Source organism: Aquarana catesbeiana, linkage group LG03, assembly GCF_042186555.1.
Source record: "Aquarana catesbeiana isolate 2022-GZ linkage group LG03, ASM4218655v1, whole genome shotgun sequence".
NCBI lineage: Eukaryota > Metazoa > Chordata > Amphibia > Anura > Ranidae > Aquarana > Aquarana catesbeiana.
In genome coordinates, this window is record NC_133326.1 from 152,206,036 (window position 1) to 152,233,798 (window position 27,763).

General features: G+C 40.4%; 2 protein-coding genes across 2 annotated transcripts in view; one reads left to right on the plus strand and one right to left on the minus strand.

Moving 5' to 3' along the window:
- Positions 1 to 27,763, plus strand: part of LRGUK (leucine rich repeats and guanylate kinase domain containing) — a 183,899-nt gene that overhangs the window by 108,097 nt on the left and 48,039 nt on the right. The window contains exons 12-18 of the mRNA XM_073619422.1: positions 4,134 to 4,230; positions 6,229 to 6,342; positions 17,163 to 17,364; positions 17,998 to 18,108; positions 21,714 to 21,859; positions 21,948 to 22,036; positions 22,167 to 22,301. Coding sequence (XP_073475523.1) covers positions 4,134 to 4,230; positions 6,229 to 6,342; positions 17,163 to 17,364; positions 17,998 to 18,108; positions 21,714 to 21,859; positions 21,948 to 22,036; positions 22,167 to 22,301 — 894 coding nt within the window. The remainder of the gene's footprint in view (positions 1 to 4,133; positions 4,231 to 6,228; positions 6,343 to 17,162; positions 17,365 to 17,997; positions 18,109 to 21,713; positions 21,860 to 21,947; positions 22,037 to 22,166; positions 22,302 to 27,763) is intronic.
- Positions 1 to 27,763, minus strand: part of SLC35B4 (solute carrier family 35 member B4) — a 247,653-nt gene that overhangs the window by 101,840 nt on the left and 118,050 nt on the right. The window lies entirely within an intron of this gene.

Genomic DNA, 27,763 nt, shown 5'->3' on the forward strand with positions numbered 1-27,763 from the left:
GTCATTGAGCAGCCAAATCTTCCGGGGCTGAAGTGGTTAAACCCAAAAGCAAACATTAATTATATTGCAGCTTACCAATTCTTAGATATGATGAATTAATTTTTTTTCTCTTTGGGACTCTTTCACATGGGCCAGGAGGAGGAGTCCTGTCCGCTGATCCCTGCTAAGCAGGTGGATGGCTATCCTCTATGGGTGGTCAGATGTAAATGGACCGCCTGTCCATGTACACCCTATGGTCATCCGATCCGCTTGACATAGGGGTTTATTTACTAAAGGCAAATCCACTTTGCAGTACAAATGCACTGTAATTAACTCTGCTAGCACATGTAACACTTCCCTCCCCCCAGATTAACAATGCTAGTGTTCAAATGTGCCCCCTATCCAGAATGGGGCACTCTAATATAGGATGTAAGTTACTGGCCAGATCACCAGACAAAAACAGAGGGAAAAAGCCTAAAAAGAAAATGAATGCAGCCATCACATCTAATATTTGGTAAGCTGCAATACATTGGGGTTGATGAACTAAAGGCCCGTACACACGATACCAAAATCGGGAAGTATAATTTCGTCCGACGAACAATCTGCCGATTTTTCTAATAGTTAGTATGGTGCTTTCGACAGCCAATTCCTGTTTTTCGTCAGACAAAAGCTGTATGTGCAGACTATAAAATTTTTTGTTGTACGTGAACTCAACATCCGATTTTTGTTTAATCAGTAGGGTTTTGGTACGAAAATAATCGTAAGAGCAAGACTACTCATGCTCAGAAACGAAAGAATACATACAAAATTATTCAACACATAATGTGACTTCTGAAGTTGTATTCTGTCGTTTGAAAATTTTTGTATGCTGAGTAACCTCTTCACTTTCGACATGAGACTAGCATGCAACAAAAAAACGGACGAACGGTCGTCTGAAAATCTGATCGTGTGTACGAGGCTTAAAACTGCAGAGTGCAAAATCTGGTGTAGCTCTACATAGAAACCTATCAATTTCCATTTTTCTTTTTTTGTCAAAGCCTAATCACTTGCCGACCAGCTGCTGTACATATACTACAGAAGGACGGCTCCCCTGCGCAAATTGCCGTATATGTACGAAGGCTTCCTCAAGAGCCATAGCAGGCGCGTGCACGCTGCCAGAGGGACCCGATGCGCGTGGCCGGTGGGTGCGATCACGAGAGCCAGAATGGGGATTTGTGTGTGTAAACACACAAATCCTCGCTCTGACAGGGGAATAGAGACAGATCTGCTGTTTGCAGTAATTGCAAACAGCGATATGTCTCCTCCCCCAGTCAGTCCCATCCCCCTAACAGAAACACTAACTAAGGAACACATTTAACCCCTTGATGGCCCCCCAATGTTAACCCCTTCACTGCCAGTGACATTTACACAGTAATCAGTGCATTTTTATAGCACTGATCGCTGTATAAATGTCTATGGTCCCAAAAATGTGTCAGAAGTGTCCGATATGTCCACCGCAATGTCACAGTCACGATAAAAATTGCAGATCGCTGCCATTACTAGTAAAAAAAATAAAATAATAAAAATGCCATAAATCTATCCCCTATTTTGTAGACACTATAACTTTTGTGCAAACCAATCAATATACGCTTATTGAGATTTTTTTTACAAAAATATGTAGAAGAATACATATTGGCCTAAATTGATGAAGAAATTTGTTTTTTAAAATGTTATTTTTAGATATATATTGTAGCAAAAAGTTAAAAATATTGTTTTTTTTCCTTACTTGTCACTCTTTTTGGTTTATAACGCAAAAAATAAAAAACGCAAAGATGAGAAAATACCACCAAAACAATTTTGTGTACAACATTGCACGACCACGCAATTGCCAGTTAAAGCGACGCAGTGCCGTATCGCAAAAAATGACCTGGTCATTGAGGGGGCAAATCCTTCTGGGGCTGAAGTGGTTAATTGAACCAGCTGACGTTAGAAGCTGATTGGCTACCATGCACAGCTGAACCAGATTTTGCACTCTCCAGTTTTAGGCCGGGTTCACACTGGTACGACAAACCCGACAGTGGGAGCTCATGTCGCATGACATGTGAAAATCAATGTTTCCCTATGGGAGCCCTCTTAACTGGTCCGACACAAGTCGGTCCGACTTTGAAAATGCTCCCTGCACTACTTTGGTCTGACTTTGATCCTACTTCAGCCCATTGAATATCACTGAAGTCGGATCAAAGTCTGATCGCCATCTTGACTGATCTGACTTTGGCATGCGACTTGTGCTCTGATGATCTTGAAGGGGAGCTCCACGCCAAATTAAAAAAAAAAAGCCATGGGTTCCCCCTCCACAAGCATACCAGGCCCTTCGGTCTGGTATGGATTTTAAGGGGAACCCCCACGCTGAAAAAACGGAGGTTCCCCCCAAAATGCATACCAGACCCTTATCTGAGCACACAGCCTGGCGGGTCAGGAAAGGGGTGGGGATGAGCGAGCGCCCCCCTCCTGAACCGTACCAGGCCGCATGCCCTCAACATGCGGGGGTGGGTGCTTTGGGGCAGGGGGGTCTCTTCTGATCTCTTCTCCCCTCTCTGGGACTTCCGATGTTGACTCGACACTCTCTCCCGCCCTAATGTCGGGTGTCACCCGGAGGCCCCACCCCTTATGATGTCACCGCCCGGGGCATGATGGGGTGGTGACATCATAAGGGGCGGGCCTCTGGTGACCCCGCCCCATCAGATGAAGAACAGAGGGAGCACACAGCGGAGAAGACCCAGCAAAAGAGCGAGCAGACAGTGGAGAAGACAGCGGACAGTGGAGAAGACAGCGGACAGAGGGAGAAGAACCTGAGAGGGCTAGAAGACATCAGCGGAGAAAACCCAGAGAGGGGAGAAGAACCGTCAGAAGACGTCAGCGGAGGAGACAGAAGAGTCGGAGAGGGGAGAAGAAATCTGAAGAGATGACAGAGCTTCCTTAATAAATTACTTTAAAAACCTGTGTAATGTGTTTTGTTTTTGACATTTTTTTTAGGCAAATGGGTAGGGGTACAATGTACCCCATACTCATTCACATAGGGTGGGGGGGTCGGGATCTGGGGGCCCTCATGTTAACGGGGGCTTCCAGATTCCGATAAGCCCCCCACCCGCAGACCCCGACAACCAACAACCAGGGTTGTCGGGAAGAAGCCCTTGTCCTCATTAACATGGGGACAAGGTGCTTTGGGGTGGGGGGCGCAGGGTCCCCTCTGCCCCAAAGCAGCCACCCCCCCATGTCCTCAACATGGTACTGGTACATGGTACATGGCCTGGTACGGTTCAGGATGGTGGGGGGGGGGGTCGCTCGCTCATCCCCACCTGCTTTCCTGACCTGCCAGGCTTTGTGCTTGGATAAGGGTCTGGTATGGATTTTGGGGGGACCCCACGCTGTTTTTTCTGCGAAGGGGTTTCCCTTAAAATCCATACCAGACCGAAGGGCCTGGTATGCTCTTGGAGGGGGAACCCATGCCGTTTTTTTTTTTTTTACACTGTGCGTGGAGTTCCCCCTAACGATTCATACCAGGCACAGTGGTATTGTCGGGGATCAAAGTCGGATCCCTGTTCATTGAAGTCGGACTTCAAGTCGCAGGGCAAAGTCGGATCCAAAGTGATACGACTGTCATGTCATACCAGTGTGAACCTGGCCTGAGTAAATCTTCCCCATTACATTTTTGGTTTTGGGTTTAATACTGCTACTACTACTCCCATCTAAGCTGGATCTTTCTGCCAGAAGCTGGCAGAAAAATTGAGTGTAAAAATGCTCCTTTTGATGCATAATTGATGCATAATTGTACTCATTTATTTATGTTTGCAATTGTACAGCATTTAGAAGTATATGCATGTAAACTAATTCTATTGGTTAGAATTTACACACGTGTTTACACGCATATGTGCATAAATTATACGAGCAAGCTCTCCCCGAATGCAGATTTGGGGCATTTTAATTTGTGTTACTTTGTGGACACATTAGCTGAAATAGAGCTGCATTCAGAGGCATATAAAAAATAAAAATGCCTCTTGTGTCTTTGAGGCCAACGTGTTTTTGTTGAACCAGTTTTAAATAGGAAAGTATTGTCTTTATTTCTGTTATATTATATGCTTAGAATTTTCATTAAAAATGCCTTTTTACTGTTTCAGCCCCTGTCACACCACCAGAAATCCTTACTTTGGAGAAGAGAAACGGTTTGATTTCCATTTTGTCACCCCTGAGATATTCGAGGATATGACATGCTCCGTAAGCAATTGCCGTTTTGTGTAAACAGGACTTTTAATGTTTTCTAATAGTGTTCTTAATTAGCATTATACATTGTATTTCACCTAATGTAAGTACACCTTTAAGTTGAAAAACAATAAAGTAGAATTAAAGCCTATACCTAGTTAACCTTAAAATATTCAGCCTGCTTCAGTCCAGTCATGTAATCCCCTGTGTCAGCCAGTGGTGACTGCAGTAGAGAGGAGAGTGCTGGACAACAGCTGGGAATTCTGGGAGCGTTGATGTCACTCATAGGTTCCCATGTTCCAGCTGTAGTCGGGGCTCCCTCCAAATGACAGTGCTCATGCCTTGCAATAGGTTATTCAGTCCTTTGTTGCTGTCACATGGGGGGGGGGGGGGGGGGCGCAGCGGGGTTGCCTACTTTCCATACTCCAGATATTGGAAGTATGAACTTTCAGTTCGAAAAAAAAAACTTTTATCAAAAAAGTACTTCTGCTGTGCTTCCATAGCGTACCATATCATGATGCTGACATAAAGATTGTGTATTAATGTTAAAAACAATAATAATGCATCCGTTTAAAATGAATGTACTTAAAAATGAATTAAAATCATCACCAAGCCATTGAAGTTCTTCTTTAAAGTAGGGATGGATAAAGTAAGGGAGGGTTATAACCCCTGTCAAGCTTTATTGTTCTTTACCATCTGCATCCCATTAGGGGAGATCTGTGTCCCATTGGAAGATTTCCTTGCTTTCAGGTAATAAACCAAAATTTAGAATTTTCTTCCACTCTTGGTGATGTAGGTAAACAGAGCTCATAGAGAAGGTGAATCTCCCTAACGGGGACACACTCTTTGCAAAACTAAAAATAGTCTTTTCTTTAGTTATACTTTAATTAAAGTACAGTAAATTGGTGTTACAGTTTAAGCATTATTAATACAGAGAATCAATGAAACTGCATCGTGCTGAGTACATAGCGAATATGCTAATCTAGATTCTGTATAGGTGGCAATAATTATAATGTAGTAATGTATTTTTTAATGATAAAATGCACACTATCAGAAAATAGACTCAACCGTAAAGTGTATTCCTAAAACTGAACACACCTTTTAAGACCAACTTTTTGACCTGTTTTCTTAGAGTAGATGTTAATCCTAACTGGGAAAATTGTATTTGCTAAAGCACCATGTATCACAATCAAGTTCTATGTCTTTTTTTAACGCGTTGCTGTACAATTTTATTTATTCTTTTGTCTCTCAGAACTGCTGATCTTGACCAGCCTTTTTAAAGCATTTCCTCCAGTATCCGTTGTTCATCATTGCTCTTGACTGATTTTTTAACACAATTTTATTTATTCTTTTGTCTCTCAGAACTGCTGATCTTGACCAGCCTCTTTAAAGCATTTCCTCCAGTATCTGTTGTTCATCATTGCTCTTGACTGATTCACTGAGTTTTAACAGTGGACCATGCCTGCACAATTTATGTCAGCATGGCCACTTGAGTCCAACTCCCCACCAGGAGCATACTGACAAATCAGTAGTGCAACTGGGAGAAAGTTGTCACTCCATAACATGAAGTTATAAATTACCTACCTGGCAAAATCAACTGGTATTATTTTCACAAGATCTACAGATTTAAATTGATTGAAAACATTTTTGAAATATATCTGTGGTCCCAGATGGTGATCACTGTCATTTGAGAGCAATCATCTGACAAAGCCATGTCTCTGAAGCTTTGACCACCTTGAAATATGCATCACAGATGGCTCTCCCTGTCAGAGATTTCACTGCTGAAGTACACAGAATATATAAGACACAGCTGGTGATTGAATACTCCAGCATTTGTTTAAAAAGGAAGTATCTAGTTTGGATGGACTGAAAGTTTAATAATGTAAAAATGAGAATATCTGACATAAATACTTCATGTTACTTACCATCTCACACCACTTATATTTGAGTTTAATTTCACAAATTTTCTGTGTTATCATTTTATGGGTAATATATGGTTTTGTCGTCTTCTAGGGTCTGTTTCTCCTGACTATGAAATACAGTGGTCACTACTATGGTCTGAGCGAAGAGGCTGTGGAGTCTGTTGCCAGAGAAGGCCTTGCTTGCTGCACTCACATGGAAATAGAGGTGTTTCTTGCATTGTATTTTCATAAATCCAGTTAGTCTACAAAGTGTGATTTGTGTTTATTTAGTACTGGTACTGGATCATATGGACTGCTATTTTTTAAAAAAATCTAGTGCCAGAGATTTTCTCCTTCTCTTCCACTATCCTCCATAGGCATAACATGCATGCTGAAGTGGCCCAAACATGCACATTTATTAAAAGATCTTTCAGCAGTTGGGTCCTGCCTGTATATCTAGCTTTATTAAATAAAGTAGTGCTAGGAGTGATGAGAATGTGCAAAGTGCAGTAGCCTATGTCCACTAATCATATTTCCTTGTCAAAAGAAGTTTATTGAGTATACAATGTTATAAAGATACATAAAGATACATAAAGTAAGTTTACAAGGATCTATAAAGTAAGCTCATTGTTTTACAGTAGGGTTTATATAGGTAAATATCATGAAATTTCAAATATTAAACATTGGGTTCATGTAAACCTAAATTAAAGATATATATCATTTCCTTAGTTACTTTTGTAGATATTTAAATGATTTATACCTACTATACATATTGTTTACAAGTAGAGTGTATATAGGTCAAATAAATTCTGATAATGAGCTTTAATCGTAAGGTGGAGAAAAGGAAAGAGAAAGAAGAAAAAGGGTTGAAAGGTAGAGGTATGGTCCACAAGGTTGTCCCGCTCGTCAGTTTATTATTCTTTTTAGTTCTCTTTGAAGCCTTAGAATGGGTGTCTCTGTAAGTCATTTAATCTGTTACCATGGCAACAGGACAGAGTCATTGAAATTTGACAGGAACTGTTGTTTTATCCAAGGATGCCAAAGTTTTTCAAATTTTGGAATTTGATTTTGATCGATGGCTACCATCTTAGCATGGGACATTGTATTATTCATTCTGTGAATTGTTTCTGCTAGTACCAATGTAGGAGATTTCCATGCCTTGGCCACTGTTTGTTTTGCAGCCGTTATTAGTTGGATCATAAGTTTGAATTGAGAGAGTGTTAACCATTCCGGTTTTAGATTAAGTAAAGTTAAATATGGATCTGGTTGTATTATTTTTTTAAATATTTTAAATGCAATCACGAAGACTTCCTTCCAGAAGGTTTGGATTACTGGGCACGTCCACCATATGTGTAAATATGTGCCTATTTCTGGGCATCCTCGAAAACAAAGAGTTGAGGTATTAGGTGAATATTTTGCCACTCTAGCGGGTACAAGGTACCAGCGAGTTAGGACTTTATAATTTGTCTCCAGTGCCAAGATGTTGGGTGAAGATGACTTAGATGTGAGCCATATATTAGACCAGTCCGTGTCTTCTAAAGTTCGTCCCAGGTCCTCCTCCCACCTCTGAACGTAAGAGGGTCTATTAAGATTTGCTACTCCATATAATTGATTATAAAGTGATGAAATTGTACCTTTAGCAAATGGATCTTTTGTACAGATTGATTCAAAAATGGATAATTGGGATAATGGTGTATCCCCCTTTAGGAATGGTGTATAGAAATTTTTAATTTGAAGATATCTAAATATCTCAGAGTTTGGTAGATCATATTTTTCTCTAAGCGATGGGAATGAAAGGAATGATTTAGATGCTATGAAGTCATTTAGTGTCTGAATGCCTGATGTTGTCCAAGCTTTAAAAGAATTTGGGTAGATCCATGCCGGATAAAAGGCCGGATTTCTGATAAAAGAAAGGAGAGGATTGTGTGGAGATTGTAACTGATATTTGGTTTTTAGTTTATCCCAGAGAGATAAGAAGTGTTTAGTTATGGGATTATGAATTTTAAAGCGGTCTTTAGGATCAAGCCATAATAAATTTGATATTAATAGAGGGTCATTTTCTGAAGCCTCTATAAATACCCATAATGGGATTTCCTGTTTTGCATGGTATTTGGACAGACTGGCCAAATGTGCTGCTCTGTAATAGTTAGTAAAATTAGGGTATCCCAGGCCTCCTTTATTTTTGGGAAGATGTAGTGTGTGTATAGGTATACGTGGTTTAGAAGAGCCCCATATAAACGAAGTTGCTCTTTTTTGTACTATTCTCAAAAAATAGGAAGGAATTGGAATAGGGAGGACTCTGAATAGATAAAGCAATTTGGGTAGAATAGTCATTTTGATTGCATTAATCTTCCCTATCCAGGATAAAGGAAGTTGCGACCATTGTTTTATTAGATTTGTGATCTGTCTTAATACAGGAGGATAATTGGTTGAGAATAAGTCAGAATGAGATGCTGTTAAATGAATTCCAAGATATGGGATTGATTTTTCTGCCCATGTGAATGGGAGTGCAGCCCTAGCCGGGATCAATTCCATGTTTGTGAGTGAAATATTAAGCACTAGGCATTTCTTAGGATTAATCATAAGGCCGGATAGGGCTGCAAATCCATCAAGAGCTGGTATTAAGTTAGGACCAGAGACCTGTGGTGATGATAGAAAAAGTAATATATCGTCTGCAAATATACATAATTTGTGTGTAATACCTCCTACTTCAATGCCAGTTATAGTTTGGTTTGTTCTGATGTATTGGGCCATGGGTTCGAGTATAAGGGCAAATAATAAGGGAGATAATGGACAACCCTGTCGGGTACCTCTTTCGATATTAAAGGCTTCAGATTTGTATCCAGCATATTTTATATAGGCTTTGGGTTTATTATATAATGCTTTGATCCATGTTAAAAAGTGGGGTCCAAAACCCCATTTTTGTAATGAATATTGCATATATTGCCAGGATACTGTGTCAAATGCCCTCTTAATATCGAGAGATAGAAAACATAAAGGGATTTTCCGTTTTTTAGCAATATGTGCCAATAACACTGCCCTGCGTATATTATCGCCTGCCTGTCTATTTGGCATGAAGCCTACTTGATCTCTATGTATTAATTTTCCTATAATGCTATTGAGGCGTTTTGCTATTATTTTTGCTAATAATTTAATATCGAGGTTTAACAGAGAGATAGGCCAATAATTCACACAGGAAGTATCATCAGTAAGGGGTTTTGGGATCATACAAACAATTGCCATTAGTGTTTCTTGCCGAAAAGAATGTCCATCTAGAAGTTTGTTAAAAGTTTCAGTGAGAATGGGAGAGAGTATTTCTGAGAATGTTTTATAGTATAAAGCCGAGTAGCCGCCTGGGCCTGGTCTTTTGTTAAGTTTTAGGTCTTTTATGGCGTTAGCAACTTCATCTATAGTTATAGGCTCATCCAAACTGCTTTTTTGATTCTGAGATAACTCAGGTAAGGTTATTTTTGAGAAGAAGGATTCAGCTTCTGTAGGATTAAATTCATTGTTTGTCTTGTATAAAGTTGCGAGATGTGAGTGAAATTTATGGACTATTTTAACTGGATTACAAGTGTAAACATTTTTTGATAATTTCAAACGTATTGGTTTGAAAGATTTGTTAGTTGAATTTAATGCCCGAGCCAAATATGTACCTGGTTTGTTTGTATTCATGTAGAAATTGTGTTTGGAGCGTTTGAGGGATTTATCAACTGACTCAGTGAGAAATAGATCGTATTCCAATCTAGATTTTTCCAGATGAGATTTTGTACTCTGAGATGGATTATCTTGAAATGATATGTAGGCTGCATTAAAATTGAGTTCTAGTTTTTTTGCTAGATTTTTGCGTTCCCGTTTAAATAGTGCCATTTGTCTTTGTATTGTACCACGCAAGACAGGCTTATGAGCTTCCCACAGTGTTATTGGGGAGATGTCTGTTGTATTATTAATTGATATGTATTCCTTTAAAGCTTGTTCAATGGCCATCTGATGTAGTGGGTGTTTGAGCATTATGTCCGGTAAGTACCACGTTGGGTCATGCGCTTTTGGTATGGCTGAGGCTATAGTAGTGTATACTGCATTATGGTCAGACCACGGAATCGGAATTATATCTGATGCAATAATTTCTGGTATCATTCCTATTGTTAGAAAAATATGATCTATTCTGGTGAAGGTTTGATGAGGGTGCGAGAAATAAGTGAATTTCTTTTTCATTGGGTTACTTTCTCTCCATGAATCTACCAGATTGTATTTGGAAAGAAGTTGAGAAAAAGGTAATCTAGAGGTTATTTTGGATGGTGTAAAAGGTGATTTATCTAGAAATGGGAGGAGGACCTGGTTCGAATCCCCACACATTATCACTGTTCCTATTTTGTGTGTATTAATCACTTGTAATATATGTGAGAGGAATGGTGTAGGTTGTTTGTTAGGAGCGTAGTAAGAAATCACCGTGATTGCTGTATCCATTATATAACCCATGAGTATCAGGTATCTACCTTCTGGGTCTTTAATTTCTGATGATAAGGTGAATGGTGTGGATCGGTGAAATGCAATTAGAGTTCCCCTTTGCTTGGTACAGGCAGAATCCGTGTAAATTTGTTGATAAAAAGGAGAAATATATTTTGGAGTAGAATCTTTGGTGAAGTGTGTTTCTTGGAGGCATATTATGTGAGCCTTCTTGTTATGGAAAGTACGGAAGGCTTTGGTCCTTTTTTGAGGGACATTTATTCCCTGAACATTCAGGGAAAGTATATTCAGTGGTGCCATGGCAATAGATCAAATAGTTTTGACTTACTTTTTGTTATGCAGAGCTGACTGCGCAGATCAACCTGTGTGGACTGAAGAGATGAATAGATAGAAAAGAAACCAGTGAATTCTGGAGTAAAGAGTAAACAAAAAACATATGAGATTAGATGATACATTGTATAAATTATTTTTTGCAAGTAATCACAATTTACCCGTGAAAGAGAATAAATATCTCTCTCAGGGGTTTAGAAGAACAAGAGAATATTGGTGGGCTCAAGACTTTATAGGCACAATAATGAGGATAATATATAATTAAAATATTGTTTTATTTCGAAATTATTATAAAAAAAGGGAGAAGGAGGATAAAAAACAGGGTAGCTCCGCCTGATCATTGCAAGACGGATACCCCCTTGATGTTATAAGAACAGCCCTTTTTTTTACCACTCTACTTTATTGTTTAGATGTAAGTTCATATATAGACATAAAATAATGCTGTTTCCTTCAAAAAATGTATTATTCATTACAGTATCCTAATTCTGTGCTCCTGAAGAAGCGCATGCGGCGCGTAACATGTCGAGCTCATACAGAAACTGATTGCCACCATCACATAGCGTTTGGTTCAACGAAATGTACTGTAACTATATAGATCAATAAGCTGCATGTCTCTTGTTGGTTCCATAAGTTTCGCTTATCTTTTTCACCAACCAACCAAATGTGTATGGAGTGCATAATTTGTAAACTGTGATTGTCCTACCCTATTTTTTATCCTCCTTCTCCCTTTTTTTTATAATAATTTCGAAATAAAACAATATTTTAATTATATATTATCCTCATTATTGTGCCTATAAAGTCTTGAGCCCACCAATATTCTCTTGTCCTTCTCTTGTTCTTCTAAACTATTGTATATAAGACGTGGCACTTGTAACTTATTCCGTATCCGCATGACCACTATGCGATGATACGATTTTAATCTATTGAATCTCTCTCAGGGGAATAAGTGCCTTCGTCACACTCCCACATAATATGGTTGGGAGAATGAGGAGGGCTAATGGGGGTACACGGATCTTCCGCTTACAGGATAGAAGTGCTATGTCAAAAGACATCAAAATGATGTTTCATTAATTGGAGTGCAGAATATAGTTTTTGTTGAAATTATTTATTCCAGGGTGGTTGTATATGGTTAGTCTTGCCCTAGGCTAAATAATTCAGTTAGAAAGGTACTGTTAATAACTTTGGTATTGATGAAGATAGTTTAAATTATTTTGGGATTTTAACCCTTTTAGAGTAAACAATTACATATTTTATTCATATGTAACTGTTTAGATATGTTAACTCATAAAATTGAGGTTGTATTGCTTCAGATTAGAATAAACAAAAACATAATTCTAGGAACTAGTTAGGTAATAATATATTTGTTTTAAGAAAAGAAAGAAAAAGCTTCCATTACTTCTGGATTATTGAACATATTTGTCCTAAAAAGTAATAAATCTATTGTTATTACCTGATAATATATAACTGAACAAGAATTTCCTTATTTCACTTATATATTCTAAGGCTATATGAATCAGAAGTAATAAGAAATATAACTGGAATGTAACATGATCCCACACAGTGTGTGACTATCAGAATGCAGTTACATTCAGTTATAAATATAGGTTTTTTTATAGAGAACCATCTCTTAGTATAATAAATGAAGAGATATTAGGAATTAGGATGTCAGTCCATTGAATCTTCTTGGTCCATGGATGATGTGGCATAACGGCCTCTTTTGTGAGAATGATGATTCCCATTTTGTTCTGAAATTTTCTGGGTGCTGCCTGAAGGTGAAGATGACGCCATTCTTCTGCGTGTGGGAGTGTTGCTGCTTGTGGGTTCTGTCAGATTTAATTTTAAAAGGGTTTGTTGTAGTTCATCTGCTGATCTGCTTCTGTAAATTGTACCTTGGTAGTTAAATCTGACTGAAAAGGGGAAGCCCCATTGATACATAATGTTGTGGCGTTGCAGTTCCATTAGTTGGGGTTTCATGGATCGTCTTTTAGTAATAGTAAGTTGGGATAGGTCAGCAAAAATTTGATAATTGTGTCCTTGAAAATTAAGTTCCTTTTTTGTCTCTTGCAGCAATTAGTAATTGTTCTTTCGTTCTGTAATAATGAAATTTTGTGATTATATCACGTGGGGGTCCATCTTTCTTTTTGGCTGTGAGGGCTCTGTGTACTCTGTCCAGTTCTAAACGTTCAATAGGGATATCTGGCTTTAGTTCTTGTAATAGAGCAGTAATAGTAGATTGCAGGTCTGTCACAGTTTCAGGTATTCCCCTTATGCGCAAGTTTGAACGTCTGGCTCTATTTTCGTAATCTTTGAGCTTAGTTTGAAGTATTAATTTCTCTTCTTTTAATTGTTCCAATTCTGTTATATTTTCTTGGGTTGTAATTTCAATTTCATCCATTTTTATTTCTAAGGCTGCGGTGCGGTTTCCCAGCTCTCTTATTTCTTTGGTTAGGCTTTTTGTTATTTGGTCTGAGGTTTGTTTTAAAGCCTTATGAAGCATCTTTTCAAATTGTAATAATATTACTGGGGATACTGAGGAGGCTTGTGGAGAAGTTTGTGAGAGGATTTGTTCTGTATCTGACTCAAATGGAGAGTCTTGCTGTGACATTTTCTGTCTGTGAGAGCACCCTGATGCTGTATCTTGTGAGGTGACTGGAGCTGCTTCAGCTGCAGTGAGTGCCTGTGAGCTCTTTGTGAGGTGATTTTTATTTCTGCCACGGTTTCCTCCCAGTACCATATTTCCTGCCCAAACTTTCACAGTTTGTTCCCTGGGGCAAAAAGGTTCAAATGGATACCTTTAAGCCTGCAGGCTCCGCTTTGTCCTTCTCTTCTCTCCTCAGCGGTGTGGAGCTCTAACAATGCATGTCTGCTCTGCTAGGCTCCGCCTCCTGCCCTCCCACTATTCATATTTCAATTTACTCTGGATAGATCAATAAAAATATTTTCTATTTAGTTGTTAAGGATTATAGGTTGTAAACCCTTAGAGCCCATTCACACAGGGGCAACACGAGGGCGACTTTGGGAAACAACTTGGACACAACTTGAGTATGAATCACAGCGCGACTTGGGGCGACTTACAACACGACTTGAAGTCGCCTCCAGGAAAGGGAACTTTACAAGTGGCCAATCAGAGCTTATCAACTCTTGTGACATACAGTACCTGCCCACGAGGGTACTGTACATCTCGCGCTCGCTGTAATAAGAAAAACATATTTTCCTATTGCAGCGAGCGCGAGAAAGAATCCCCCTCCAAGAACATACTAGGCTCTTAGGTCTGGTATGGATGTTAAGGGGAACCCCCTACGCCGAAAAAATGGCGTGGAGGTCCCCCCAAAATCCATACCAGACCCTTATCGGAGCACGCAGCCCGGCCGGTCAGGAAACGGGGTGGGGACAAGCGAGTGCCCCCCTCCTGAACCGTACCAGGCCGCATGCCCTCAGCATGGGGGGGTGGGTGCTTTGGGGAAGGGGGGCGCCCTGTGGCCCCCCACCCCAAAGCACCTTGTCCCCATGTTGATGAGGACAAGGGCCTCTTCCCGACAACCCTGGCCGTTGGTTGTCAGGGTCTGCGGGTGGGGGGGGCTTATGGGAATCCGGGAGCCCCCTTTAATAAGGGGACCCCCAGATCCTGGCCCCCCAACCTATGTGAATGAGTTTGGGGTACATCTTACCCCTACCCATTCACCTGGGGAAAAACGTGTCAATAAAAAAACACACTAGACAGGTTTTTAAAGTAATTTATTAGGCAGCTCCGGGGATCTTCTTCAGACTTTGTGGGTCTCTTCCGACTTCTCCGCTGTCTCCGGCCTCTTCTCCGCTCTCTCCGGCCTCTTCTCCGCTCTCTCCGGCCTCTTGTCCCGCTCTCCGATTCTTCTCCCGCTCTCCGGTTCTTCTACCGGGCTCCTCCGCTTTCTTCTGCTCTTTTGCCACTCTTTTGCTAGTGGTGGCCTGGTCTTCTCCGTTGTCTTCTTCCCTCTTCTCTTCTTCCGATGTTGACACGAAGCTCTCTCCCGCTGTAATGCCATGTACGCTGTGCGCAATGACTTATATAGGCATGGGGCGTGGTCACCGGGTGATGTCACCCGGTGACCCCACCCCTTATGATGCCACAGTCCCATCATCCCCCAGGACTGTGATGTCATTAAGGGACGGGGTCACCGGGTGACATCACCCGGTGACCCAGCCCAATGCCTATATAAGTCGGGGCAGGGCGCCCCCCTTCCCCAAAGCACCCACTCCCCCATGTTGAGGGCATGTGGCCTGGTACAGTTCAGGAGGGGGGGCACTCGCTCGTCCCCACCCCCTTTCCTGACCGGCTGGGCTGCGTGCTCGGATAAGGTCCTGGTATGGATTTTGGGGGGATCCTCACGCCGTTTTTTCGGCATAGGGGGATCCCCTTAAAATCCATACCAGACCTAAGGGCCTGGTATGCTCTTGGAGGGGAACCCATGCCGGTTTTTTATTTAAAATTTGGCGTGGAGTTCCCCTCATGATTCATACCAAACACATGCCAGTATTGCTTCACGCTCATTGAGAAAGGAAAAAACACATTTTTCCTTTACTGAAAAATTATTTTCTTTTTCCTGTAAAGTTGCCTCACTATGTATGGGGATTCGACTTGGAGGCGACTTCCATTGAAATCAATGGATACGAGTCGCCTAGAAGTCGGATTGAAGTAGTACAGGAAACTTTTCTGAAGTCGGAGCGACTTCAGTAGTGTACATTAAGACGGCTCTCATTTACTAACATTGATTTTCTCATGTCGCGCGACTTGGGGCGACCTGGGGCGACTTGAAGTTGGATCCCAGGTCACCCCTGTGTGAACCGGCTCTTATGAACCTGTTATGTCTTAAAGAAGAACTCCATACTGTTTAAATAGAAGTAATACATATGAGGTAAAACACTATGATACTAAACTATTACATAACAATAGCTCTTTTATTTTTTATAAGATAAAATAAATAGATTTATGACATTATTATTATTTAAGGTACTTGTATAGCGCCGTCAATTTACACAGCGCTTTACATGTACATTCACATCGGTCCCTACCCTCAAGGAGCTTACAATTTAAGGTCCCTAACTCACATTCATATACTAGGGCCAATTTAGACAGAAGCCAATTAACATACCAGCATGTCTTTGGAGTGTGGGAGGAAACCGGAGTACCTGGAGGAAACTCACACAGTCACAGGGAAAACATGCAAACTCCAGGCAGGTAGTGTCGTGGTTGGGATTTGAACCAGCGACCCTTTTTACTGCTAGGCGAGAGTGCTACCCACTACACCACTGTGCCCCCATATGACTTTTGTGTTGTGACAATTGAAATTATGTTTACAGAAATACATTTAGGTAGAGGAACATCAAATATATAGAGAAGCATCCAACTCCAGCTGGATTCTGCTCCCATAGGTCATTCACTGTGGCTGGGAGCTGATCCGGTTTGTCTTGCTGACAGATAAGTACTAAGAATGTGGAAGTTCAACACAGAACTGGACTGTGGAAACCTTTCTTAGTTTAGTAAATGGCACTGTATACAGCTCTTACACTTTTTTCAAAGGCTCATCAAAACTCAGAAAAAAAGTGCATTTAAGCCTGAAATGCATTTTGGCTGCACCCTGTGCAAAAAAAAAAAAGTAAGGCAGAACTCCAGGCAAAGGTTTAACACATCTTTCAGTACACATCAATAGAATAAAACAAGTACTAGGCTTATGAGATGTGAAATGCTAATGTAAGTGCCTTTATTTCTGCTCCATATGGCTCTTTGCAGCTCTATTATACTTCAAACCAAGCAGAGCAGTAGGAGGAACTCAAGAAGCAGTTCAAATTACTATCACTCAAATTTTGTGTACATGAAGAACCTACAGTTATTGGCATGGATGCCAATGATTAAGAAAAACGAGCATATATAGCCTCAAAGGAACCAAGAGGATGTGAGTTGCAGGAGTAAAATAGGACTAAGAGCGGGTGACCCCCATAGTGCAGTCATTATTTAATGCTTTAATGGTTAATCTTGCCAATATTCTGCAGGCGAGGCCAGCAGATATTGGTGTGTGGTGATGTTGTATGTGATGTGACCTGTGTTCCCCTCCATAGATGTTAGCCTAAAATTCTGGCACTTAGAGACCCACCACTACAGGGGGTTTGCCTTTACTTCACATACTTTACTAAACTTTCCCTGTTGCTTTGAGTTCTGCACTAAAAACATAAAATAATGTATGAAACTGACTTGGGTTGATATCCATATTCTAGGGTGTTAGAAGTTTGAAGAATTCCTACTTTAAACCCCGCTACATCTTGCTCCTGCCAATGAACAAGGAGAAGTATGAAGGCTGGTTGAGGAGAAAGGGTTTGTTTACTAGACCTGAGATAGATGTTGCTGTGTCTAGAGTGGATATGTATATAAAGATACACCAGGACTGCCCAGGCTACTTTGATGCAGTCATCAATACAGGTAATAGCCGTTTATTTCGTTCTTTTTTTACACTTTAGTACAGACATCTTGCAGCGTGTAATATGATCTAGTATGTAAATTTCTTATGTGGCCAAAAGTTTGTGGACACCTGCCCATTGTACCTATATGACCTTGTTGGATATCCCATTTCAAAACCATAGGCATTAAATACGCAGTTTTACCCTCCTCCCTGCAACTATAACAGCCTTTGTGAGGTCAAGTACTAATGTTGATCAAGAATAGCTTGCTTGAAATTGGCACTACAATTCATCCCTAAGGTGTTCAGTAGGGTTGAGGTCAAGGCTCTATGCAGGTCACTCAAGGTCCTCTACACAAAACTCATCAAACCACGTCTTTAAGAACCCTGCATTGTGTGCAGTGTAATATAGTCATGCTGGAACAGAAAGTGGCCTTCCTCAAACTGTGAGCACAAGATTGGAATGCACAATAGTCCAAAAATGTTATTGTACTCTTTGTTGTAGTATTCACAATACCCTTCACTGGAGATACCTTTACTCAATAAATAGCAAGGGCATCTATATACTTTTGTTCATATATTGTATTTGTATTATATACTAATAAAAAACAAAATGTAGTATGAAAGATATTTATTGCCTTTTGTTCTTTGCACAGATGATTTAGATGAAGCCTACAGTGAATTAAGATTGCTTGTTAAAGAGTACCTAGGCCTGACTGAACCAGGACAATCCAGTCAGAGCTTAACCAGAGCTAAATCTGGAACTGGTAATTATATTTATGCAATTCATAGTAATACAGCAATATACAGTAAAGGTAAATTATCTGGCTGTTATAACTGCCAAATAAGGGCAGTTTTAAAAAAAAATATTGTTTTGCTGTTGTAAGTGTTCTCTATACTTCTAAGATGTATGCATATTCATTTCCATCATTCCTTGAATAAACATGCTAAATCAATCAGCTTGATATAAATACAACCCCTGGCAAAAATTATGGAATCACCAGTCCCTGAGGATGTTCCTTCAGTTGTTTATTGTTGTAGAAAAAAAGCAGATCGCAGACATGGCCAAAAACTAAAGGCATTTCAAATGGCAACTTTCTGGCTTTAAGAAACACTAAAAGAAATCAAGAAAAATAATCGTGGTGGCCAGTAACAGTTAGATTTATAGAACAAGCACAGGGAATAAATTATGGAATCACTCATCTCTGAGGAAAAAATTATGGAATCATGAAAAACAAACAAACAAAATAACACTCCAACACATCACTTGTATTTTGTTGCACCACTTCTGGCTTTTAGAACTGCTGGCAGTCTCTGAGGCATTGACTTAATGAGTGATAAACAGTACTCTTCATCAATCTGGCTCCAGCCTTCTCTGACTGCTGTTGCCAAATCATCTTTGCAGGTTGGAGCCTTGTCATGGACCATTTTCTTTAACTTCAACCACAGATTTTCAATTGGATTGAGATCCGGACTGTTTGCAGGCCATGACATTGACCTTATGTGTCTTTCTTTAAGGAATTTTTTCACAGTTTTTGCTCTATGGCAAGATGCATTATCATCTTGATAAATGATTTCATCATCCCCAAACATCCTTTCAATAGATGGGATAAGAAAAGTGTCCAAAATTTCAATGTAAACCTGTGCATTTATTGAAGATTTAATGACAGCCATCTCCCCAGTGCCTTTACCTGACATGCAGCCCCATATCATAATTGACTGTGGAAATTTGCATGTTTTCTTCAGACAGTCTTCTGCATAAATCTCATTGGAAGGGCACCAAACAAAAGTTCCAGCATCATCACCTTGCCCAATGCAGATTCGAGATTCATCACTGAATATGACTTTCATCCAATCATCCACAGTCCACGATTGCCTTTCCTTAGCCCATTGTAACCTTGTTTTTTGTGTTTAGGTGTTAGAGATGGCTTTCTTTTAGCTTTTCTGTATGTAAATCCCATTTCCTTTAGGCGGTTTCTTACAGTTCGGTCACAGATGTTGACTCCAGTTTCCTCCCATTTGTTCCTCATTTGTTTTGTTGTACATTTTCTGTTTTCAAGGCATATTGCTTTAAGTTTTCTGTCTTGAAGCTTTGATGTCTTCCTTGGTCTACCAGTATGCTTGCCTTTAACCACCTTCCCATGTTGTTTGTATTTGGTCCATGTTTTAGACACAGCCGACTGTGAACAACCAACATCTTTGTGCAACACTGCGTGATGATTTACCCTCTTTAAGGAGTTTGATAATCCTCTCCTTTTTTTTCAATAGACATCTCTGGTGTTGGAGCCATGCTTCATGTCAGTCCACTTGTTGCAACAGCTCTCTAAGGTGTGATTACTCCTTTTTACCTACATACTAACAAGCAGATTTAATCTGAAGCAGGTGTTAGTGTTTGTAATGAAAATTTACAGGGTGATTCCATAATTTTTTCCTCAGAATTGAGTGATTCCATAATTTATTACCTGTGCTTGTTCTATAAATCTAACTGTTACTGGCCACCACAATTATTTTTCTTGATTTCTTTTAGTGTTTCTTAAAGCCAGAAAGTTGCCATTTGAAATGCCTTTAGTTTTTGGCCATGTCTGTGATCTGCTTTTTTTCTACAACAATAAACACCTGAAGGAACATCCTCAGGGACTGGTGATTCCATAATTTTTGCCAGGGGTTGTATTATCAATATGTGCACATTTGTTAACTAACTTTTTTCTGTGATTGATCAAATATGTATATTTAATGTTACAATTTTAAATCCTATATATAATATGTAATATTATATATAGAATTTTTTCTATAGGCCCTGTAAATCAATTCCTGACAATGTACATCCCGTTAGCTCGAATATAGTAAATTGTTCTTGTATCTTTTGTTCTGTTTGCTGCCTTGTGTTCTGGGACATGTTCCATTTTTTGACCTTGCTTCCTGATTCTTCTTCCTTGTCTATATCGTTTTTCTGAAAAAAAAATTATAACTTTTTGTGTTAGTGGTAACCCTCAGTTCAAGCCTACTACAGCAGGAGGCTCCACCCCTTCTCTTTCCTCTAGGCTTATATTTGTAAACTAATCGATGATTGCATCGTTTCTGAGCTGGAGTGGAAATTAGTGTGTTAACCGCTGCTAAGCTCCATTTTCCAATGTTCTTTTTTCTCGCCAGTGGCCCACCAATGTCCGTTAATAACAAGTGAATAGCTGGTTGTTAAAGACGCCGGTGGCCACCCAATCTTAGACAAAAATGGTACAGCTCCTTAACACTTTTGAAAATGCTCCTAAATGCTGCAGAAAACGCTGGCAAAAAAGCTAAATATTTGCTTTCTTTATCTAGGGTTTTTTCAGCATTTTTTGAGCGTCTAGTGTGCATGGAGCCTATAACAATAAATAGCTAAAACTGTTAAAAATATATAAGTTAAAAACAAATAAAACTTGAGCCCAGCCATTAGTAATAATCTACCATATAAAGCCAGCCGATGGGGACTCAACAATAGACTAGTGTTGGACTGACCCGGGTCAATATACCCGGGTCAGAATGATATGATTTTATATATGATTTGGCTCAAGCCAAGACAAATAAAGTTATTTGCATTAGTGAACGTACCTTTTCATTGATCTTATTAGGAAAGTTGTCAACCAAAGTAAGGGGAAAAGTTTTGGTGAGTGAGGTGGATAAGGGGGAGCACGTGTGATAACCATCAATACATCACGGGATTAGTGAATCCAATTATTATTGAAATATGGACTCATTTTTTTGTTTTTTTAGCACATGTCACTTTATTGACATTTGTATCGTGTCATAGTACATGTCACTTTCTTCACAGATGTTAATGAAATATTGCAAGCACAGCACAGTCACTTTATTGCACATTATGTTTTTGCATATGGTGCTAGTTTAATGTTTTCAGTGTTTTATGATTTACACATAAGGAATCAATACCACAGATTTACTAAAGGGTTGTTCACATATTGTTTATTTTTCCATTGCTAATTTGAACATCATAACATTTTTTAGCGCCATACCAATTTCCTTCTTACTATTCAAAGATGACATTTGTCTAAGTGGAAAAGTACACATACTTTTGGAGAGATTTCCTCTCACTTTCTGTTGTATCTTCAGGATACAAAGTAAAGGGAGCTCTCCCTAGCAGGACAGACACCGCAAAAAAAAAAAAAAAATTGACAAGAGTTCTTAGCATTCCCTACGCTATCCGCAAAAAAGGTTTTTCCTGTACATACAGTTTAAGTCAACACTACTCTAATAATATACAATATATTTTTTTCCATTTAACAGAAAGAGTATCTACTTCTCTCTTTTTGAAATACTGTATGCCATATGTTGTAAAAATGTAAAAGCATTGACCTAATGTTATCTCTTATACATTTAGATTCTGGGAAACCTCTGACTGGATCCTCAGCAAATGATGCTACTAAAGGCTCCCAGAACAACACCTACAATGAATTTCAGGATTCTGCTGCAAGAAATTATTCTGCTAGAGTCTCAGCCAAAGTTTCCTCTCAAAAAACACCTGCAGTAAAGTCACTCTTTTCGTCATTACCAGACTGTATATCATTTATATGTAAATATATGCCATATGTTTAACTGTGATTATTGCTTTCAGGAGGAGGCCTCTGTTCGTAGACGTCAGCAAGCAGCCAGACAGGCTTTAGTAGGAAAGACCCCTGGAACATACACCCAGCTGTTTCAGAGGTGAATTTAATAGTTTTGTGATAAAATTGAGTATGAATGCAAGCAACATAATGGTAATACTGAGCCTGACCTGGCAGATTGAATGAATATGAGTGAATATCTGTTTATTTCTGATGTTATATATTTGTAGAGGTCCTGTAACTGCTCCAGCAACATTAGGCACCCACCGCCGCCTTCTAGACCCTACATCATGCTCGTCAATGAAACCAAGTGGTAGTAACGTAACTGCAGATCGTAGTTTCCCACCAGCCAGCCCTGAGACCAGGTAAATCATGAAGAATTGTGCTTGAAATATCAGTTTGGGTGGAGTTGGCATTCTGAAGCATATATATGTTGTAAACTTTGACCTAATATTTATAATAGCTTATATTTTGGCATAGATATTGGCACTTTTTAAAAAGGATCCCAGGAAAGGCGAGCAAGTGTTTTCTCCACCTGCACTCTCACATCCTGGGTTTTTGCAGTGTGGCAGGTGAACTGACAACCGTAGGTCTGTTTGAGTGCAGGCCTTAACAGGTGACAGTTTTCAAGCAAAAGTGATGTCCACCTCCATGTTGTCTAAGACACAATATTGTCTATTATGTCCTTGGCAACATATCAGCAAACTGTACTTTTAATTGAAAATTATCAACTTTCCAAGCCTGCACCACATAAAAAATGCACCCCCCAATCATCAGCACTCGGTCCTTAGGCTGAAGGTAAAAGATAAACTATTAACATGGTATCTAAAATACTAATGCTATTACAAAATACTATGCTGAATCAAAATGCTGAGTTACATGGTTGCCAGTGCTAATATATAGAGCAGCACCCTTTGCCAACCACAACAGGGTATTAAACCATCTTTTATACTTACTAGGCAAACCAGCACCTGTCAAAACATAGTAGTGTGTTTTTCAGAGGAAAGTACAACTGATGCAGTAGCACTGATGCCCCGTACACACGGTCGGACTTTGTTCGGACATTCCGACAGCAAAATCCTAGGATTTTTTCCGACGGATGTTGGTTCAAACTTGTCTTGCATACACACGGTCACACAAAGTTGTCGGAAAATCCGATCTTTCTAAACGTGGTGACGTAAAACACGTACGTCGGAACTATAAACGGGGCAGTGGCCAATAGCTTTCATCTCATTATTTATTCTGAGCATGCGTGGCACTTTGTCCGTCGGATTTGTGTACACACGATCGGAATTTCCGACAACGGATTTTGTTGTCGGAAAATTTTATATCCTGCTCTCAAACTTTGTGTGTCGGAAAATCCGATGGAAAATGTGTGATGGAGCCTACACACGGTCAGAATTTCCGTCCACAAGGTCCTATCACACATTTTCCATCGGAAAATCCGACCGTGTGTACGGGGCATTAGTGTCTCACAATGAGACAGATCAACATAATGAATAATATTTTGAATAGAGCAAATCAAACTGAATTAGGATGATCAGCAATTCAAAATCTGCATGAGCCGTTAAACTTGCACCAGTTGGCAAATGTATGAGCATGGCCTAACACATAGGACCATAGAAAAGCATAGTTGCATAATTAGGTTAAAAAAAGACACAAGTCCATCAAGTTCAACCATGGGGAAAAAATGTAAATAAATAAATTGAAAACCTCCATAAACATAAATAAATAAATTGAATCCAGAGGAAGACAAAAAAACCCTTCTAAAGCAAGGTCCGTTTTGCTCCAACGGTATCGAATTGTTCTTGATCCTCTAAGGCAGTTGGATATTTCCTGGATCAACAATCTCTAGAGTTATTAAATGTTAATAGACAGTTATATTATGTGCATTTAGAAATTTATCCATATTTTTTAAAACAATAAACTGAGATAGTTAGAATTAGTTGCTGAGGGAGTCTATTCCCTATTTTCACAGTGCTTACTGTGAAGAAGCCTTTCCATATGCGGAGGTTAAAAACTATTTTTCCTCCAGAATGAGCGCCCCCTCTAAGTGAATAACTTTGTACCAAGTTCACTATATGAACCATTTATGTAGTTATACATGATGATAAAACACTAGTTTAAGAAAATCTTTATTACCTCTTATTAGTTTAGATATATTTAAAGTTTAGTCAGTTGTAACTGTCCCCAGTTCCCCAACATTCTTTTTGTAAGCTGATGCTCACAATTGTACTAATGCTTTTTACAGGGGCAAGAATATGTTTTCTCTCTCGATCTCTCCCTCTCTCTTTCGCTTTCTCGCTCTCGCTTTCTCCCTCTCTCTCTCTCTCTCTCGCTTTCTCCCTCTCTCTCTCCTTAGTAAAGACTTGATTCCTTTTCAAATATAGGCACAACTTTGGCCTTGGACCAATCCATCAGTACCAAGCCAGTTTTTAAAGAGTCTCTAAAAATTGGAATTAATGGCTTCAAAATAGCAGAGCTCATATCTTTGAGGATAAATGGTTGTAAGCCATCAGGTGCTTTATTAACCCTTAGTTTATCTGCTATTTCTATGAATTTTTTGAGCCATTGTGGTTCAATTGAGACTGTGGCAGTACTATCCCCATTATGGACCCGAGCCCCTCCATTTTCCTTTGCATACACCAAGCTGATGAAGGTATTTAACCACTTTACCCCCGGAAGATTTGGCTGCTGAATGACCGGGCCATTTTTTGCGATTCGGCACTGCGTCGCTTTAACTGACAATTGCGCGGTCATGCAACGCTATACCCAAACAAATTGACGTCCTTTTTTCTTTATCGTACATCACAGGACACAAAGCCACAGTAATAACTGTATGGGTAACTTGGCACCTTTAGGTGATGGACACTGGCACACCCTAAACAGGAAGTTCAATTCCCCATATAACCCCACCCCTTACCGGGAGTGCCTCAGTTTTTTCGCCAGTGTCTTAGGTGTTGGTCACAAGTAAAGATGTGCTGTGCTGAGCTCCACTGGAATATTCCTTACTGGGGCAAGCCATGCAACCGGATCCATTCAAAGTGTCTCTTCCAGTCTGAATTGAATGGTACCTGGGCCTCGTGTCCGAAGAAACAAGGTTTTGCCTATAACGCTTCTCTTTTTAGAGAGCTGGACCCCAGGATCCAGTATTTGTTTTTTACAGCCATATTCCTGGTGGGGTGCTTTTTACGGGCCCAGGGCTGTGGATCCCCCGATTAAAAAAGGGGGGGTCCCAGTCCCTGAAGGTTTTCTAAGCGGAGTCCACCATGAGAGGTGAAGATTGGGTCTGTTACCACAGAACCCTAAGGAATTTTTCTAATTCTTGTGGGTTTTCTCCTTTAAAGCAAATGTTGCTATGCCTATAGTCACCACCGGGGGCTGTCAAGAGAACATATTTTTCCATGCTTGTCAGTCTCGTCTCTGTGCACGCTTCCTCCGGCCCAGGCTCTAGGTAAAGTTGTGGGAAAAGGAGGTTTTTCTCCTCCTAGGAATGTCCCCCCACCCGGATAGCTTCCTCCAGGCAGTAGGAGCATGGCATCAGATGGCAGTGTGCCGTGCCGCTCCCGCCACCATTACCGCGGTTCCCATCGGCAGCTCTCCTCCTCTCCTCCAGATCGGATCGGCAGGATCGGAGCCCGCTCTTGCGGGAAAACATTCTATTTTAAAATAGATGAGGGGGAGCGTGATGGATGGTCGGAGGAAGGGGGCGGGGCTTAGCGGCGTTGGCGCAAATTAGTGTCCACAACGCGGGCTGTATAGCTATAAAATGCACCTTTTTTCAGGTGCATACAGCTAGGAGGGACACAGAGCGGACAGGTGGCATGTGAGTGGGTGACACAGGCATTCTCAGGCACATTTACTTTAAGCATCAGGCTGAGCTTAATAGCAGTGGCAGTTGCTGGACTATTGCTCAGCAGTGGGTGCATTTTTTTGGTGGTACCTCTGCGTTGTGCTCGGCACTATGACCAGAGGCGGTGGTTCAAATGCCGCAAAGACCAAGAACACAAAGGGGTCACCCTCAGGTCCTAAGGACCCTCCCTCTGCAACACCGTCCCGTACTAAGGAGGCTGGTCAGAGTGAGTCATCAGGGGCTTCAATTGCTTCCAACACTTCAGCCCCTGTCTATATAACTGAACAGGTTTTCTCCTCAGCTATGAGTGGCTTAGAGGAAAGATTAGTGGCCTTAATCACGTCTTCACAGAGTGGAAGAAAACGCATTAGGTCCCCTTCTACCACCCAGGATCCCCAAACAGAGGAACTGTGGGAGGGGGAAGATGAATCCCCCTCAGGGGACCGTGAACAGGCTGAGGATTCCTCTTCTGAGGAATCAAGTGCGGAAGGATCTTCTTCAGCTTCACATGCTGAGAAGTTGCTGGTGCATTCTCTTACTGAAATGATCCATGCCACATTTAATCTACCCTTAACGGAGTCTGCTGAAGAGCCCACCTCCTGTTTGGGTTCACTAATGCCATAAAAGCTTATGTATTTTGAGTGGAATCACCCAGATAAGCACGTTTTTCCTCCTAAGAAGTTTTCAACACTTTATCCTATGGAGGAAAAATTCACTAAGATGTGGAGTATACCATCAATTGACTCTGCTATATCCTCTGTGAATAAAAGTTTGACTTGTCCGGTTGACAATGCGCAAATGCTTCAGAATCCAACTGATAAAAAATTGGAATTCCTGTTAAAAAAACATTTTCTCCCTGGCAGGTTCAGTGGCTCAAGCTGCAGTGGCGGCAATTGGGGTATGTCAATCCTTGAGATCCACTTGAAACAGGTGCTCCCTGAACAGCAGGCCCAGGAATTAACTGAGCTGCCAGCAGCTTTGTGCTTCCACCTTTTCAGGTCAAAGCGCACTCCACCAGGGCTGTTAGTGCTTCATGGGCAGTGCATCACCAAGCCTCCATGGCTCAAATCTGCAAAGCCTTAACTTGGTCTTCAGTCCACACATTCTCCAGATTCTGTGAATCAGGTGGATGTAAGAAGGCATGAGGATACCGCCTTTGGGTGCAGTGTGCTGCAGGCAGCAGTATAGGTCCTCTGGTATGATTGCACTCTACTTTTGTTTGTGTCCCCTCTCCTCAGGTGGCATTGCTCTGGGACATCCCATACAGTTATTACTGTGGCTCTGTGTCCCGTGATGTACGATAAAGAAAATAGGATTTTTATAACAGCTTACCTGTAAAATCCTTTTTTTGGAGTACATCACGGGACACAGAGACAACTTTCTGGTTACACATGTATTGCTTTGCTACAAAACTGAGGTACTCCCAGTAAGGGGAGGGGTTATATGGGGAACCAAACTTCCTGGTTAGGGTGTGCCAGTGTCCACCACCTAAAGGTGCCATATAACCCATACAGTTATTACTGTGGCTCTGTGTCCCGTGATGTACTCCAAGAAAAGGATTTTACAGGTAAGCTGTTATAAAATCCTATTTTTCCCACAAATAGAGCTTTCTTTTGGTGGTATTTGATCGCCTCTGCGGTTTTAATTTTTTGCGCAACAAACAAAAAAAGAGCGACAATTTTGAAAATACACTATATTTTGTACTTTTTGCTATAATAAATATCCCCATTTTTTAAAAAAAAAGCTCATTTTTTTTTCAGTTTAGGCCAATATATATTCTTCTACAAAAATATGTGATTTTTATCGGAACTGCGACATTAAGGCGGACACATTGGACACTTTTGACACATTTTTGGGACCATTGGCATTTATACAGCGATCAGTGCTATAAAAATGCACTGATTACTGTAAATATGTCACTGGCAGGGAAGGGGTTGACAATAGGGGGCGATCAAGGGCTTAACTGTGTTCCCT